Below are 16,449 nucleotides of genomic sequence, written 5' to 3' on the forward strand. Positions count from 1 at the left end.
CATCTACAGTCAGGATGTGACTGACTGAACACACATAGATCCCAAAATGTGCATCTCAGAAAGAAAACTGTGGTTTAAACTTAATGAGCCTGAAAGGAAATAAATGACCAAACACAGAAGAAACTCATGCTCAAACGCAATACGTATTTAATCATAACAATAATCTTGAGCATTATAGGACGGGAAAATAGAGCTAATATTTACAAACAGAGCTAAAGGAGAAATTCAGATTGACAGGACTTGGAACCTGCCTACATTTCAGTAGTTAAAATAGCTATTGTTTTGGAAAGAGGTGTCAGATCAGTAATTACAAATGCTGGCAATCTTCATTTTGTATTAGGAATAAGGTTTAAGGTTTGACTTTGTGTACAACTGTTCAGGATAACCAGCCAACACTCTTCCCTGGAGCGTTTAAGTTTTTCTTAGGTCTTGGTGTGAGGCCTGACTCTTCATAATTTTGTCAGTGTCAAGCCATGAGAAGTTCATAGCTTCAGGTGACATGGCTGCAACCATTAAACCTCTGTTTTAATTTGACAATTGCTTTTTAGAATGCTTGATAAATCTATTGCTGGGGAAATTTGGAGTAAGAGCTGCGGATCAAAATTAGGAAGACTGTTATTTGAGCTGAAGTAGCTGAAGACAGTGTGTACTGCTGGGATGTGAACTAGCTTTGTAAAATCACATCACCAGGTGGTACAAGTGAAGAAAATCTGTGAAGAAAATCAGAGTTATTATGGTCATATTGTTCCTTTTCTCTCCCTCTGGCTTATTAGCTATTTTCAATTTATTAAAAAAGTTTTCCTGCCAAGTTACTTTTTTTCCTGCCTTGGAGATGAATGCACTTTTCTTTATTTTTGGCATTCAATTCCTTCTTAAACTGTTTAATCACTGAAAGCAGTAGTGGTTAAACATCTTGGAGCTACACATACTTTTAGTTCCAAACTCCTGACTGACATTCAATAACTTAATGTAATTGCAACTGAAGATCACTTACTGTTCTTTGCAGGCATCAGTAAATTAGGAAATTACTAACTGGAGTTAGGAAATTACTAAAGGTTACTGGCCTTTCCCAGTTTTAAACCTTGTTTTCAGTTGCTTTTGACTTGCTGGACCTCAGAAATAAAATTTCAAGCTGCAACTACTTCCAGAAGTAGATCTAGGAAAAAATGTTTGTACATTATGATAAAGAGTTTAAGATTCAGGAAGAAACCTATTAATGTCTTTACTTGACAAAGTATTGTACTGGGAAATCAGACTCTAACCATAAAAATTTCTGGACCACAGTGACCTAGTTCAAAAAATAAATAAGGTTTTTCCTTTGGAAGCTCATGCTGGGAATATAGTCTTGTCCCCTTGATAAGATTGACCTGTGGCTAGTACACGATTTATTTATTTTTTAATATCACAGCTTCATGACTCTAGACTTGGACAGGATAATGCACAGTCCCCACAGCTTTTCTGCTTTCAGTGATTCTTGTTGTTTATAAGGCAAAGCTCCTGAGTCAAGCAGAGATCTGAAGGGCAGTGTTGTGGCACAGAATGTGAAACTCACTGTAATTGGAGTCATATCTGGGGCTCACATAAGGGGCAAAAATGCTTTCATGCTTTATGCCAGAGGATCAGCTCCTAGGAAACCTGACAACTTCAAAGGTGTTGGTGTGAAGTTGCTGAACTTCACACACAATGTTAGACAAAGTTCACTATTCTAGACAACAGTGCATATAACTCCATTTTTGTCATCCATTTGTACTTGTTATTTAGATTGCTGTCTCTAACATTAGTAAAGTATAGGTGCATGTACAAGTGATTTTTAGAAAGCCTTAAAATCCTTTGCACCAGAAGTAATGAATTTTAAAACATTTGTATATAAATATATATAATAAATGTATATAAATAACGTACATTGCCATGAGTACTTCAGCACTTCTTTCTTCCTTCCTTCCTTCCTTCCTTCCTTCCTTCCTTCCTTCCTTCCTTCCTTCCTTCCTTCCTTCCTTCCTTCCTTCCTTCCTTCCTTCCTCTTCTTTCTTTCTTTCTTTCTTTTTCTTTCTTTCTTTCTTTCTTTCTTTCTTTCTTTCTTTCTTTCTTTCTTTCTTTCTTTCTTTCTTTCTTTCTTTCTTTCTTTCTTTCTTTCTTTCTTTCTTTCTCTCTTTCTCTCTTTCTCTCTCTTTCTCTCTTTCTCTTCTTTTTTTCTCTCTTTCTCTCTTTCTCTCTTTCTCTTTCTCTCTTCCTCTCTTTCTTTCTCTTCCTCTCTTTCTTTCTCTTCCTCTCTTTCTCTTTTTCTTTCTTTCTTTCTTTCTTTCTTTTTCTTTTCTTTCTTTCTTTCTTTCTTTCTTTCTTTCTTTCTTTCTTTCTTTCTTTCTTTCTTTCTTTCTTTCTTTCTTTCTCTCTTTCTCTCTTTCTCTCTTTCTCTCTTTCTCTCTTTCTCCCTTTCTCCCTTTCTCTCTTTCTCTCTTCCTCTCTTCCTCTCTTCTCTCTCTCTCTCTCTCTCTCTCTCTCTCTCTCTCTCTTTCTTTCTTTCTTTCTTTCTTTCTTTCTTTCTTACTTCTAGACAGCTTATAACCATCATAAACAAGAGGAGTCTGAGAGGAACATGAGATCGTTGTTCCTTTCAGAAGTATGTTGGGATTGTTGATGGCTACAAAGTGCATGGGAGTTCATCTTAACATTTGTGCAGAGCATTTCTTGCGGCACTATGGAAAAAATAGGAATGGACAACATATCTCTCCTGAGATACATAAACTCCAAATTTAACACCATTTGAAAATCACGTGCAGTGGGGTAATGTTCTGAAAGAGCTTCAAACCCTTACAAACAAGTGTTGAATACCTGCAGCCCCTTTTCTCCTTGTTTAATTTCCTGTTTTTTAATTACTGTACACTCTGTGCCCTTTCATTTCAACATCTCTAATAAATACCATTCCATGAAACAAATTTTAAATATTCCTGACCTCTCCTTATAGCTGTATTCCACTTACAGGAGGAAAGAGAAAAGAAATATAAACCTCAATGTTTTTAATGGCTTCCAGCTAAATACTTTCCTTTTACTAACAGCTGAATCCAACCTTCACTCTTAGCTATTACCTCCCTCTTCCTCATATGTCTAAACCATATGTCCAAACAATTCTATAATTCTATATCTAGCATAACAGAGCTAAAGTTTTTGTCTGGTGACATGGATTAAGTTGCTGTGACTAATGCTTTCACCTGAGCTGTTCTAGCCTGCTTTGTTGCCCAGAATTTTGCCTTCTATTGCATACAGTGCAGATTGGTCTTTTATCCCAGTCCCTATTGTTTGGCAGGTTGTTGGTTTTGTTGTCCTTATTTTAATGGGCATTTTAATGGCAAAACTGCTGTGGGAAAACATTTCAGAGGAAATGAATTAATTAGTAGAGAAATTGTTCCACACAGAAAATGTGTGAGCTGTTGCCTCAGAGAACATTACTTGCTTTTTCATGTCTGCTGAGAGGGCATATTTACTTAGATGTTCATACTCCTACTTTAAAACATGATAAAAATGATGGAGCCATTCTTTACATCTGTGAGGCAATCTACTTTTTAAACAGCTGAAAGCATAATTGCTCAAGATACATTTAAAAGTTGTAATCACATGCAAGGCTTTTGAACAAATTTATGCTTTTCTAACTTCTGGTCACTGACTTCAGTTAGAAGATATAAAGCTCGTGGAATATTGATCGCTAACACATCAGTAACTAATAATTGCATATAATTACTTTTATTTATTTTTTTTTATTCAGCATTTAAATACAGGTAGGTTTTCAAAGGGCATAAGAGCATGATTTAATGTGTTAAATTAGCAAAAGGATTATCACTGAATTCAAACATCAGGAGATCAGGCTGACTGTGGAGAATCAAATCTATGCTCAGATAAATGAGAGCTAAGGAAGAGATTTCATGAGTGAACTATGAAAATTTACAGAAATAAGTGATCTTACAAAGCTGCACTAGAGAGCTGCATTGAGAGGTTTGCAGATTAATCTTAGCAGCATGTCAGCTGGCTTACTGGAACAAATCCCTGTCCTTAAAGCATAGCACCTTCCTTCAAAGTCCATTGAATTCAATGTATGGCTAACATTTGGGTAGGAATAGGTACCTCTAAGAAGTCTGTAATATCTAACACAGTTAATGGTTTTCACTCATGAACCAGAAGAATCAATTCTTAAAAAGTAACCCTGGGAGCACTTCTGTAGTTTGTCAGTGCTCATGGTCATCAAGTAGAGCATTGAGCCTGAAATACATGAGTGTTTTATAGTATTCCTGGTCTTATGATGAGAATTTGAATGATTTTAGGGTTAAAAAAGGTAGTCATGGACACCTCCAAATGGCTTAGGATTTGGTATTAATGAGATCTATGTATGGAGAAACCACCTTGTAGTTGCAGATGTATACTCAGTAGACAAAGTGCTCCTAGCAGGACTTGTAAGATAAACTTCCACTGAGGAGTGGTTAAATTATTCTGCTGTTATATGAAAAAAATACAATATGATTAAAGGTCTTGCTATTTGATTGCAAAAGACAATATAGTTTTCAGCAGAATAATGTCTTCAGGGGAGCTATTTTCATAGTTTAACACCAGGGAAAAAGGCTCCCACTGAAGTCTTTGTTGGTGAATGTTTTAATCCTTTGTCAAGGCAGGAATGTGTCACAGCTCCATGACCAAATAGTCTTCTGTATTAGAAAATTATGAAGGATGTATTTTTTAAAAAAAGTGAAGCAAACAACATTAGTAAGATTTAGGCAACAATTAACTAGGAGCTAGACACCCACTCTCACTTGTTAAATTTTTGCACGACACAACATGTCAGTTAACATACTTATTGTACATTTTGAGAATGTAAATACTGAGTCAACATATGCATAGTTAATAAACATGGATTATGTTAAAAAGTCAAAATTACGTTTGTAATCAATTTATTTGGAATACATACTTTGAATGCTTATATGTATGAATGTACATGCGCTTGGTAGACATGAGTGACATTTCATTGTTTTATCATAGTCCCATTTGATAAACATTAACATTTAAAGATCGATTACTTCTATTATGTCTGTAATATTGCTCTTTTCAGTCTGGGACTAAAAACATTTCCTGAAGTCAGGTAAATTCAGCATGGATTGGTACTGGAAATATGTGTAATGACTTCCTACATAGTACACCATATTTGCACAGGAGCTTCTTTATTGGAACATAACTCCGTGTCCTGGTTTCAGTTAGAACAGAATTAATTTTCTTCCTAGTAGCTGGTGGAATGCTGTGTTTTGGCTTAGGATGAGAAGAGTGCTGATAACACCCCGATGTTTTAATTGCTGCAGAGCAGTGCTTATACCAAGCCAAGGACATCTCAGCCTTTTGCTCTGTCCTGCCAACAGGCAGGCTGGGGGTGCAGTAAGAGCTGGGAGGGGACAGACCCAGGACAGGTGACCCAAACTAGCCAAAGGGGTATTCCATACCATCTGACGTCATGCTAAACAATATATAGGGGTGGCTAGCCGGGGGGAGGGGGCCGGACTGCTCGGTTAGGCTGGGCATCGGTCAGCGGGTGGTGAGCAATTGCATTGTGCATCACTTGTTTGTACATATTATTATTACTTTCCTATTATCACCATTGTAGCATTATTGTTATTATTGTTATTATTATTTTGTTATTATTATTTTCCTGTCTTATTAAACTGTCTTTATCTCAACTCACGGGCTTCACTTTCCATTTCTCTCCCCCATCCCAGAGAGGGAGGGGGGAGGGTGAGCGAACGGCTGCGTGGTATTTAGCTGCCGGCCGGGTTAAACCACGACAGTCTTTTTGGCACCCAACGTGGGGCCCGAAAGGTTGAGATAACGGCAGATCTGACCACAGTGTGTTAAACTAAAATTGGTGTAAGTATTAGACTTGCTTAATAGTCACTTGTCATAATGCTGATTGCTTTAATCTCAACTCTGCTGCGCCTGTTTTCCAAATTGAGTATTATAGTACATTATTTTCCGTATTTGCTCTCTGTCATGTTGTTTATCCTCTCCGGGCCCTGGTTTCAGATCATTATGGTACTGAGTGTTGTAGCAATGGCTTATGAGACGATGAGATATCTGGTCATGACTCTAACTTGGTGTTTGTACTCAGTAACATCGTCGACTCTGTATTTTGGAAACTGTATCTTGGAAACTATTAGCAATTATACCTATTGTTTTTTTTCCATTAGGGAGTCAATCTGTGGAGGGGAAAGGGGAAGATATTTTTTCTTACTTGATTACTCTCCCTTTCTCCTTCACCACCCCTGTATCCTCCTGGATCACTATGCCTTCCTCCTTCACCACCCTCTTACCCTCCGAGCTTGCTACAATAGCTCTCCAAGATATTGAATATCCTTGGGATACTCAGACCAGCATAGTCTTGTTGTTCTGCCTCCTGAATGCGCTTCAGGTTCTGCTTAAAGTTAAACAACTACTTAGGAAGCTCATCCGGAGATCTGCCCGGAGGCAGTATAGTTGTGGGTGGCAGGGAGTATGGGAGGATATGGGCAGGCATCTAGAGCAGTTGGCACCCCCAGTGTTTTGGAAATTCACCCCTGAACAACTGCAAAATCCTCAAAAACTGGCAGAATGCTTGAGAAAAAGGTGTCATGATTCTGGCAGTTCCAAAGTAACACAAATCATTGTAACATGCTGGGGCCTGCCTCATGCCTATCGAGCTGCCATTGATACTGCTATCAACTTAGTGACAGACCCTGCGGCCACTCCAAGCCCTGTGACAGATCCAACGGCCACTGTGACCCCTACGGTGGACTCTGCAGCCGCTCCAGTCCCAGCTTCTGCAGATGCTCCAGTCCCAGTTCCTGCAGATGCTCCAGTTCCAGCTCCTGCAGCCGCTCCAGTCCCAGCTCCTGCAGCCACTGCAGTCCCAGCTCCTGCAGCCACTCCAGTTCCAGCTCCTGCAGCCACTCCAGTTCCAGCTCCTGCAGCTGCTCCAGTTCCAGCTCCTGCAGCCGCTCCAGTACCAGCTCCTGCTGCTACTCCAGTCCCAGCTCCTGCAACTGCTCCAACTCCAGTTCCTGCAGCCACTCCAGCTCCGGTTCCTGCAGCTGCTCCAGCTCCTGCAGCCGCTCCAGCTCCTGTGGCTGGGTCAGAGAAAAGAGCTGTAGCAGTGCAAGTTGACCCTGCAGAGGGTATTCCAACCCCTGTGGCAGACCCTGTAACAAGGTCAGAGAAACGAGCTGTAGCAGTGCAAGTTGACCCTGCAGAGGGCATTCCAACCTCTGTGGCAGACCCTGTAACAAGGTCAGAGAAACGAGCTGTAGCAGTGCAAGCTGCCCCTATAGAGAAGGTGAAAAAATGGTATAGAGATTCAGGTCGTTTAGAACGCAGAGAGTCTTCTGCCAAATCTAGGTATAGAGACGACGGAGACGACGACGACGCTGGGCCATCAAGGGTTCAGGAGGAGGAAGATGAGGATGCCGAAAAATCAACAGTAACTACCCGAAGCCTAAACGAGCGTGAGTTACGAGATGTGCGAAAAGATTTTGGTCGCTGTATAGGTGAGCAGCTTGTCACCTGGCTGCTCCGATGCTGGGACTCTGGAGCCAATTGTGTGGAATTAGACGGCAGGGAAGCCAAGCGACTGGGATCCCTTGCTAGAGACACAGGCATTGACAAAGCAATTGCAGATGGAGCACAATCTCACAGCCTCTGGAGGCGTCTCCTCTCAGCTGTGAGGGAAAGGTATCCCTTCAAGGAAGAACTTTTATGTCTACCAGGCAAGTGGACCGCTATGGAGAAGGGAATCCAGTACCTGAGGGAATTAGCCGTACGGGAAGTGATTTATGAGGATCCAGACCTCAGACAAACATCCAAAGATCCAGATGAAGTCAGGTGTACACGACCCATGTGGCGGAAGTTTGTACGGAGTGCACCATCATCATATGCCAGCTCATTGGCAATAATGGCCTGGAAAGAGGATGAGGAACCCACAGTGGATGAAGTGGCTAAACAACTCCGGCAGTACGAAGAAAGTCTCTCCTCTTCCTTACAGGCCTGCGTCTCAGCTGTGGAGAAACTTTCTGAAGAGTTCCACCAACTTAAAGAGAATCTATCTTCATCCCCACCTGAACCAACCAGTGTCCACCGACCAAAAGAGAACACTGTGGAGAAACTTTCTGAAAAGGTTCACCAACTTGAAGAGAGATTATTCTCCTCCGTACCTGTACAGAGCAGTGTCTCAGCTATCAGGGGTAGGCGTTCATCCACACAAGGAAGACAATATGGTGGGTACTCACCCCGTGCCACCCTGTGGTTTTACTTACGAGACCATGGAGAGGACATGAGAAAATGGGATGGAAAATCTACTGCGACCCTAAAGGCACGGGTACGTGAGTTGCAAAAGAAAACAATCAAGAAAAAGGGATTCTCTGAAAAGTTTGCTGCTCCAACTTCCAGCAGACAGTCCTTCAAACACAGAAATGAAGAAGATTCTGACCAGGATTAGGGGAGCCCTGCCTCCAGCCAGGGGGAGGAAAGGGACAATCGAGTTTATTGGACTGTGTGGATTCAATGGCCTGGCACGTCAGACGCACAGAAGTATAAGGCTTTAGTAGACACCGGTGCACAATGTACTATAATGCCATCGAGATATAAAGGACCAGAGCCCATCTATATTTGTGGAGTGACAGGCGGATCTCAGCAGTTGACTGTATTGGAGGCTGAAGTGAGTCTGACTGGGAATGAGTGGGAAAAGCACCGCATTGTGACTGGCCCGGATGCTCCATGTATCCTTGGCATAGACTATCTTAGAAGAGGATATTGCAAGGACCCAAAAGGGTTCCGGTGGGCTTTTGATATAGCTGCCTTAGAGACAGAAGGCATTAAACAATTATCTACCTTGCCTGGTCTCTCAGAGGACCCCTCTGTTGTGGGGTTGCTGAGGGTCGAAGAACAGCAAGTGCCAATCGCTACCACAACTGTGCACCGGCGGCAATATCGCACTAACCGAGACTCCCTGATTCCCATCCATAAGCTAATTCGTCAATTGGAGAGCCAAGGAATGATCAGCAAGACTCATTCACCTTTCAATAGTCCCATATGGCCAGTGCGAAAGTCTAATGGCGAGTGGAGACTAACAGTGGACTATCGTGGCCTGAACGAAGTGACACCACCACTGAGTGCTGCAGTGCCGGACATGCTGGAACTTCAGTACGAACTTGAATCGAAGGCAGCCAAGTGGTACGCCACAATTGATATCGCTAATGCATTTTTCTCCATCCCTCTAGCAGCAGAGTGCAGGCCACAATTTGCCTTCACTTGGAGGGGAGTCCAATATACTTGGAATCGGCTGCCCCAGGGGTGGAAACACAGCCCTACCATTTGCCATGGACTGATCCAGTCTGCGCTGGAGCAGGGGGAAGCTCCTGAACACCTGCAGTACATCGATGACATTATTGTGTGGGGTGACACAGCAGAGGAAGTTTTTGAGAAAGGGAAGAAAATAGTCCAAATCCTTCTGAAAGCCGGTTTTGCCATAAAACAAAATAAAGTCAAAGGACCTGCACGAGAGATCCAGTTTTTAGGAATAAAATGGCAAGATGGACGTCGTCAAATCCCAATGGATGTGATCAACAAAATAACAGCTATGTCTCCACCAACTAACAAAAAAGAAACACAGACTTTCCTAGGTGTTGTGGGGTTTTGGAGAATGCACATCCCAAATTACAGTCTGATTGTAAACCCGCTCTACCAAGTAACCCGTAAGAAGAATGAGTTTGAATGGGGCCCTGAACAACGACAAGCGTTTGAACAAATCAAGCAGGAAATAGTCCATGCAGTAGCCCTTGGGCCAGTTCGAACAGGACCAGATGTAAAGAATGTGCTCTACACTGCAGCCGGGGAGAACGGCCCCACCTGGAGCCTCTGGCAGAAAGAACCTGGGGAAACTCGAGGTCGGCCCCTGGGGTTTTGGAGTCGGGGATACAGAGGATCTGAGACCCGCTATACTCCAACTGAAAAGGAGATACTGGCAGCATATGAAGGAGTTCGATCTGCTTCAGAGGTGGTCGGTACGGAAGCGCAGCTCCTCCTAGCACCCCGATTGCCAGTACTAGGCTGGATGTTCAAGGGAAGGGTCTCTTCTACGCATCATGCAACTGATGCTACGTGGAGCAAGTGGGTTGCACTGATTACTCAGCGGGCTCGAATAGGAAACCCCAGTCGCCCAGGAATATTGGAAGTGATTATGGACTGGCCAGAAGGTAAATACTTTGGGATATCATCCGAGGAGGAGGTGGGTTGTGCTGAAGAAGCCCCACTGTACAACCAGTTATCAGAGAATGAAAAGAAATATGCCCTGTTCACTGATGGGTCCTGTCGTATTGTGGGGAAGCATCGGAGATGGAAGGCTGCTGTATGGAGCCCTACACGACGAGTTGCAGAAGCTGCTGAGGGAGAAGGTGAATCGAGTCAGTTTGCAGAAGTGAAAGCCATTCAGCTGGCTTTAGACATTGCTGAACGAGAAAAATGGCCAGTTCTCTATCTCTACACCGATTCATGGATGGTAGCAAATGCCCTGTGGGGATGGTTACAGCAATGGAAGCAAAACAACTGGCAGCGTAGGGGCAAACCCATCTGGGCTGCTGCTTTGTGGCAAGACATTGCTGCTCGGGTAGAGAACCTGGCTGTGAAAGTACGTCACGTAGATGCTCATGTGCCCAAGAATCGGGCTACTGAAGAACATCAAAACAACCAGCAGGTGGATCAGGCTGCTAAGATTGAAGTAGCTCAGGTGGATCTGGATTGGCAGCATAAAGGTGAATTATTTATAGCCCGATGGGCCCATGACACCTCAGGCCATCAAGGTAGAGATGCAACATACAGATGGGCTCGTGATCGAGGGGTGGACCTGACCATGGACGCTATAGCACAGGTTATTCATGACTGTGAAACGTGCTGCAATCAAGCAAGCCAAACGGTTAAAGCCTCTTTGGTATGGAGGACGATGGCTGAAATATAAATATGGAGAGGCCTGGCAGATTGATTACATCACACTCCCTCAAACTCGCAATGGCAAGCGCCACGTACTTACAATAGTGGAAGCAACCACCGGATGGCTGGAAACATATCCTGTGCCTCATGCCACCGCCCGGAACACTATCCTGGGCCTTGAAAAGCAAGTCCTATGGCGACATGGTACCCCAGAAAGAATAGAGTCAGACAATGGAACTCATTTCCGAAACAACCTTATAGACACTTGGGCCAAAGAACATGGTATTGAGTGGGTGTATCACATCCCCTATCATGCACCAGCCTCCGGGAAAGTTGAACGATACAACGGACTGTTAAAGACTACATTGAAAGCAATGGGCGCTGGAACATTCAAAAACTGGGATACGCATTTGGCAAAGGCCACCTGGCTAGTCAATACTAGGGGATCTGCCAACCGAGCTGGACCTGCCCAATCAAACCTGTTACGTACTGTAGATGGGGATAAAGTTCCTGTAGTGCATGTAAGAAATATGCTGGGTAAAACAGTCTGGGCTACTCCTGCCTCAGGAAAAGGCAAACCTATTCGTGGAATTGTTTTCGCTCAGGGACCTGGATACACTTGGTGGGTGATGCAAAAGAACGGAGAGGTCCGGTGTGTACCTCAAGGAGATTTAATACTGGGTGAGAATAGCCCATGAACTGAATTGTACCATGTTAATTACTATATAATACTGTATGTTATCACTACTATGACTACTGTAGGTGACTAATTAGAATGTATGGAAAAGAGTGTAACCTGAGCATGACATAAATGGTATGGAATAAGGGGTGGATAGATGTCCTGGTTTCAGTTAGAACAGAATTAATTTTCTTCCTAGTAGCTGGTGGAATGCTGTGTTTTGGCTTAGGATGAGAAGAGTGCTGATAACACCCCGATGTTTTAATTGCTGCAGAGCAGTGCTTATACCAAGCCAAGGACATCTCAGCCTTTTGCTCTGTCCTGCCAACAGGCAGGCTGGGGGTGCAGTAAGAGCTGGGAGGGGACAGACCCAGGACAGGTGACCCAAACTAGCCAAAGGGGTATTCCATACCATCTGACGTCATGCTAAACAATATATAGGGGTGGCTAGCCGGGGGGGGGGGGGGCCGGACTGCTCGGGGTTAGGCTGGGCATCGGTCAGCGGGTGGTGAGCAATTGCATTGTGCATCACTTGTTTGTACATATTATTATTACTTTCCTATTATCACCATTGTAACATTATTGTTATTATTGTTATTATTATTTTGTTATTATTATTTTCCTGTCTTATTAAACTGTCTTTATCTCAACTCACGGGCTTCACTTTCCATTTCTCTCCCCCATCCCAGAGAGGGAGGGGGGAGGGTGAGCGAACGGCTGCGTGGTATTTAGCTGCCAGCCGGGTTAAACCACGACACTCCGGTTCACTTTACAGTTTCTAATGTGGCTGGAAATATGTCAGCAAAGTCAATATGTTACATATTCATAACAGCCTCTACCTTTTATTTCAGGAAAATAAGCTATATCAGTAAATGGGGACGGCAGGAGTTTACTTGTGCTGAAGTCTGCTGAACACAGCCATGTTCATCAGTAATCACCTCCTCAGCACCTTAGCCAAGAAAGATATAGTACTTATTCATTAAAACATTTGTTCTTTGCCAGAAGTGAAAACTGAGTGGTTCTTGTGAAAGGGGAAGCACTCACTGTCACCTGTCAAGGCAACATAGACATAGTACAGACAACCTCCTTTTTCACTACTGTATGTCAGAGCTGCTTTTTTGGAAGTCCCAGACATCAGACAAAATAATCTTTTACTTCCTTAGTCACAGGACACAATCTCTGAAGCCATGTTGCTGCATGGTAATGTGTATGATCTTCTGTATGATGACAAGCTGCCAGCATATAATGCATTTTTCCAGATAAACCGCCTAAACTAGCATTTCTTTTCAATATTTTTCAGCAGCAGTTACCTCTTACAGCAACAGACTTGGAACAATTTGTATCTTCTTACTAAGCTCTTTGCCACATAGTCCATGTCAGCAGCAGTTTGGATTGCCTGAAAGTTATTGAAGGAGAAAAAGCTTTCTTACCTAACCGAACTGCTGCCAGCATCGAGGTCTTGTGCTGTCACTGCTCCGATAATGGTCCCCACAGGAGTATCCTCATAAACCTCCATCGTGTACATAGGCTTGCTGAAAACTGGAGGTTCATCCATGTCCAACACATTTATCTTCACAGTAGCGGTGTCTTTGAATGGACCCACTGAGTGAAATCGATGGTCAAGATGGAGATTGGAGGCCTCAACTTTGAAGGTGTATGCTTTTTTTGTTTCAAAGTCTAATGGCTGTGGAAAGAACAAAAGCTAAATATAAGATTCGACTAAAAATTAAACATTGCAAAATCACTTTGGTAGAATTAATCTGACATAGTTTAAGATGTCTTCAATTAAACTTCCGCTCCTGAGCTAATCATCTAACATGGTTTTGCAGTCACTGGAGAGGAATGGACAATTTTAATAAACCTCAAGCTAAGGTGGTTTCTGAAATAGGCCAGGTGAATCATGTCCAGGAAATAACTGTTTCTCTGCATTAAAAAATTCAGGATGATTGACACGGATGTGAACAGTTACACTGTAGATGTCTGAAACTGACTACCGTTCATCTCTTGCAAATTAGCTCTGTCACAACTCCCATGCACAGCCAATCAGCCATCTCCGGCTGGTCTAGGTCATTAAACAGAAGGTTTGCACTGCTTTTAGCAAGGAAAGCTTTCAGGGAAATATGACAATGATAGAAAGGAGCCCAAATGAAAACTCTGATATATACTGATGGGTCAAACGAAATTTAGGTATGGCTTGCAATGTGAATTCAAACCTGATCTGGTTTTCCTAATAAATAGTTATCTTGAGTGAACTGCTATCCACTAGATATATTTGAGCAGTACATATGTAGAAAACGCCGACTTTGACTTAGCCTTCTGATCCTAGGTGTAATTTGTAACATTTTGAAAATATCATAACAGCATTTGTACCTTTCTGATTTCTGATGGAAATTTCTGCAATCAGATAATTTTCACGTGGGTTTGTGTCAATGTACATCAATTTAGTAACTTTGGTTTTAGAAAAGTAATAATCTCGAAACCATAATGAAGTCATATTTAGTTGAAAAGACACAGAAGCTTTATTTTCTGTCTAAAAAAAAGATTTTGCTGCGTTGTGGTTTTCACGGTTTTAATTTTAGTGAGGGATCTTTTCGTGATGTCTGGGCAATACTGTCACCTAGCGGCTCCTCTCTATAATTGTCGAGTTAGAAATTTTCAGGCGGGAAGGATATGCTATCTGGAAAAGAGAGCAGGATCACCAGTGTAGGAACGAGAATATGTTAATGTCTGTCATTTTTTTCTCCCCCAGCCATCATTACCACAGTGTTTCCAGTCATTTGTCACAGCTAGTACAGATTTAAGCTATGCTATTTTCTGTCCTTATCACAGCAGGACATAATTGGCCAGATGCCTGGCTAGTGTGAGTTGAAGCAGTTCCATTAAAATCAATGGAATTACCTTGATTTACATTAGCTGAGCAGCTAGCATAATGGTTTAAAATCCTTATGAAGAACATAATAATTTTAATAGACTACATGGCCAGTCTTTTCTGAGCTGGGGATTTAAAATTAGACAGCCAAGTCTATATGCCCTATAAATAAACAAGCTTGAAAGCCAAGTGCTACTAACCAATCCACTATCAAATAGAGCCATCCTTCTACAGACTAAATTCCCAGTAAAAGTCAGTATGAGTTGCAGCTTCATGACCAGACTGACAACAAGAAGACGCAGCTAAGGCTGAGAAGATACAGACAAAATAAAATGTGGAAGATCTTGTGCCCCAGTGATGAAACTAAGTCATTGCCTTTGCTACGAAAGGGCATGCCGTTTCACTATCCAAATTGTTGTCATACTGTCCTTTGACTTTCTATACTACTCATGTTCATTGTTATGCTTTGCCAAAAAAATTCCCCTAGAGTGAGCAACCAAACCAAGCCAAACCCTTCTCCATCAGATTATATAAAGTGCTAACAACTTTTCAAGAAATACTTAAGGAAGGGGGAGAAATCCTGGAGCTTCAGTTTGGAGTGGAAAAAGTCTAAGTAATTATGAGGGCTAAGCTACAGATAAAGATTAACACAAAAAAAAGCAAGAAATCTAAGCTCCCAATTAAGTATTAATTCTACCTGATGCCTTGTATGCTTTGTCCATATACTCCCAAATTGCATTAAGAAAATTACTTTTCTGATCTATGAGTGTATTTGCAGATAGATGTGCAAGCAGCAAGAGCCATAATACATGCAGTCCTTGCAGGCAGTTACTCTTAGAGGCAGAAATACTAGATCATGGTCCTTGCAAGTACCCAATACACAACTTCCATGATGTAAGGGGAACAGGGTCCTTGTCCGGGTACGGACAGAAAGGAGTAAGATTTCAGGCAAGTCTGGGCATCGGTGTGCTCAAGCTGGCATATTTTACAGCACAGAAACCCAGAAAACTGATGAAGTGTCTACGTTACTTCTCTCTCTCCAGCACTACGGGGCACTGCTATAGTATATTTTGGAAAAGCCAGATTGACCCTAAGAAGGGAAAATGTTTTCCACTGTAGCCTCAGAGCAACTAATTCTCTCTTTCTGTTCTTCTATGGACAGATAAATATAGCTAGAGCTTAAACAGTAAGCAAAGCACAGATGGCACTCAGAATAAGAAGAGACAGGATGAAAGTGCTGAGCTATCATCAGAGCAAGGAATCAGTGACACACTCACACAAAATAGCAGGATCACAGAATCACAGAATTTCTAGGTTGGAAGAGACCTCAAGATCATCGAGTCCAACCTCTGACCTAACACTAACAGTCCCCACTAAACCATATCCCTAAGCTCTACATCTAAATGTCTTTTAAAGACTTCCAGGGATGTAGCCTTTTAACATACATTAGGCTAAACTGCAGCTCAAGTGTCTGTGGAAAGGTGGGAAGATTACAAACAGTAAACCTAGGATGTAATTTCAAAATGAAAATGTTTGTACAACGTATGTCATACAGTAAAGCAGTATGGTTTACAAGGGTTGCATCTGTGGGGAGACCATATCCTGATCAGTTCTGTTCCCAGTTTTGCATTGTTGAGCCATACGGACAGCTACTGACAGTCTCAAATTTTGGCATTTGTATGATATGCTTGGAGTTTGCCTGAAAACAAAAAAATGGAAAGTCTGTCTAGCTCTCAGAAAACAGAACAAAACAAAATAAACAAACAATAAAACCCCACATTTATTTTTATTTTATTTTTATTTTTATTTTTATTTTTATTTTTATTTTTATTTTTATTTTTATTTTTATTTTAGTTTTAAAGATGCTAGAATACCATTAATTTTATTTCTTTTTTTTTTTTTTTTTTTTTTAATAGATACCACT

At 41.9% G+C, this 16,449-nt stretch overlaps 1 protein-coding gene across 2 annotated transcripts in view; it reads right to left on the reverse strand.

Moving 5' to 3' along the window:
- The window catches only part of CDH12 (cadherin 12), a gene marked incomplete at both ends in the record, with an annotated part of 172,330 nt that overhangs the window by 30,323 nt on the left and 125,558 nt on the right, over nt 1-16,449 (reverse strand). For both annotated transcript variants that reach the window (XM_084281811.1, XM_084281810.1), the window contains one exon: nt 13,087-13,340. In XM_084281811.1, coding sequence (XP_084137937.1) covers nt 13,087-13,340 — 254 coding nt within the window. The remainder of the gene's footprint in view (nt 1-13,086; nt 13,341-16,449) is intronic.

The sequence above is a fragment of the Netta rufina genome, assembly GCF_964035555.1.
Source record: "Netta rufina genome assembly, chromosome: 2".
Classification (NCBI taxonomy): Eukaryota; Metazoa; Chordata; class Aves; order Anseriformes; family Anatidae; genus Netta; species Netta rufina.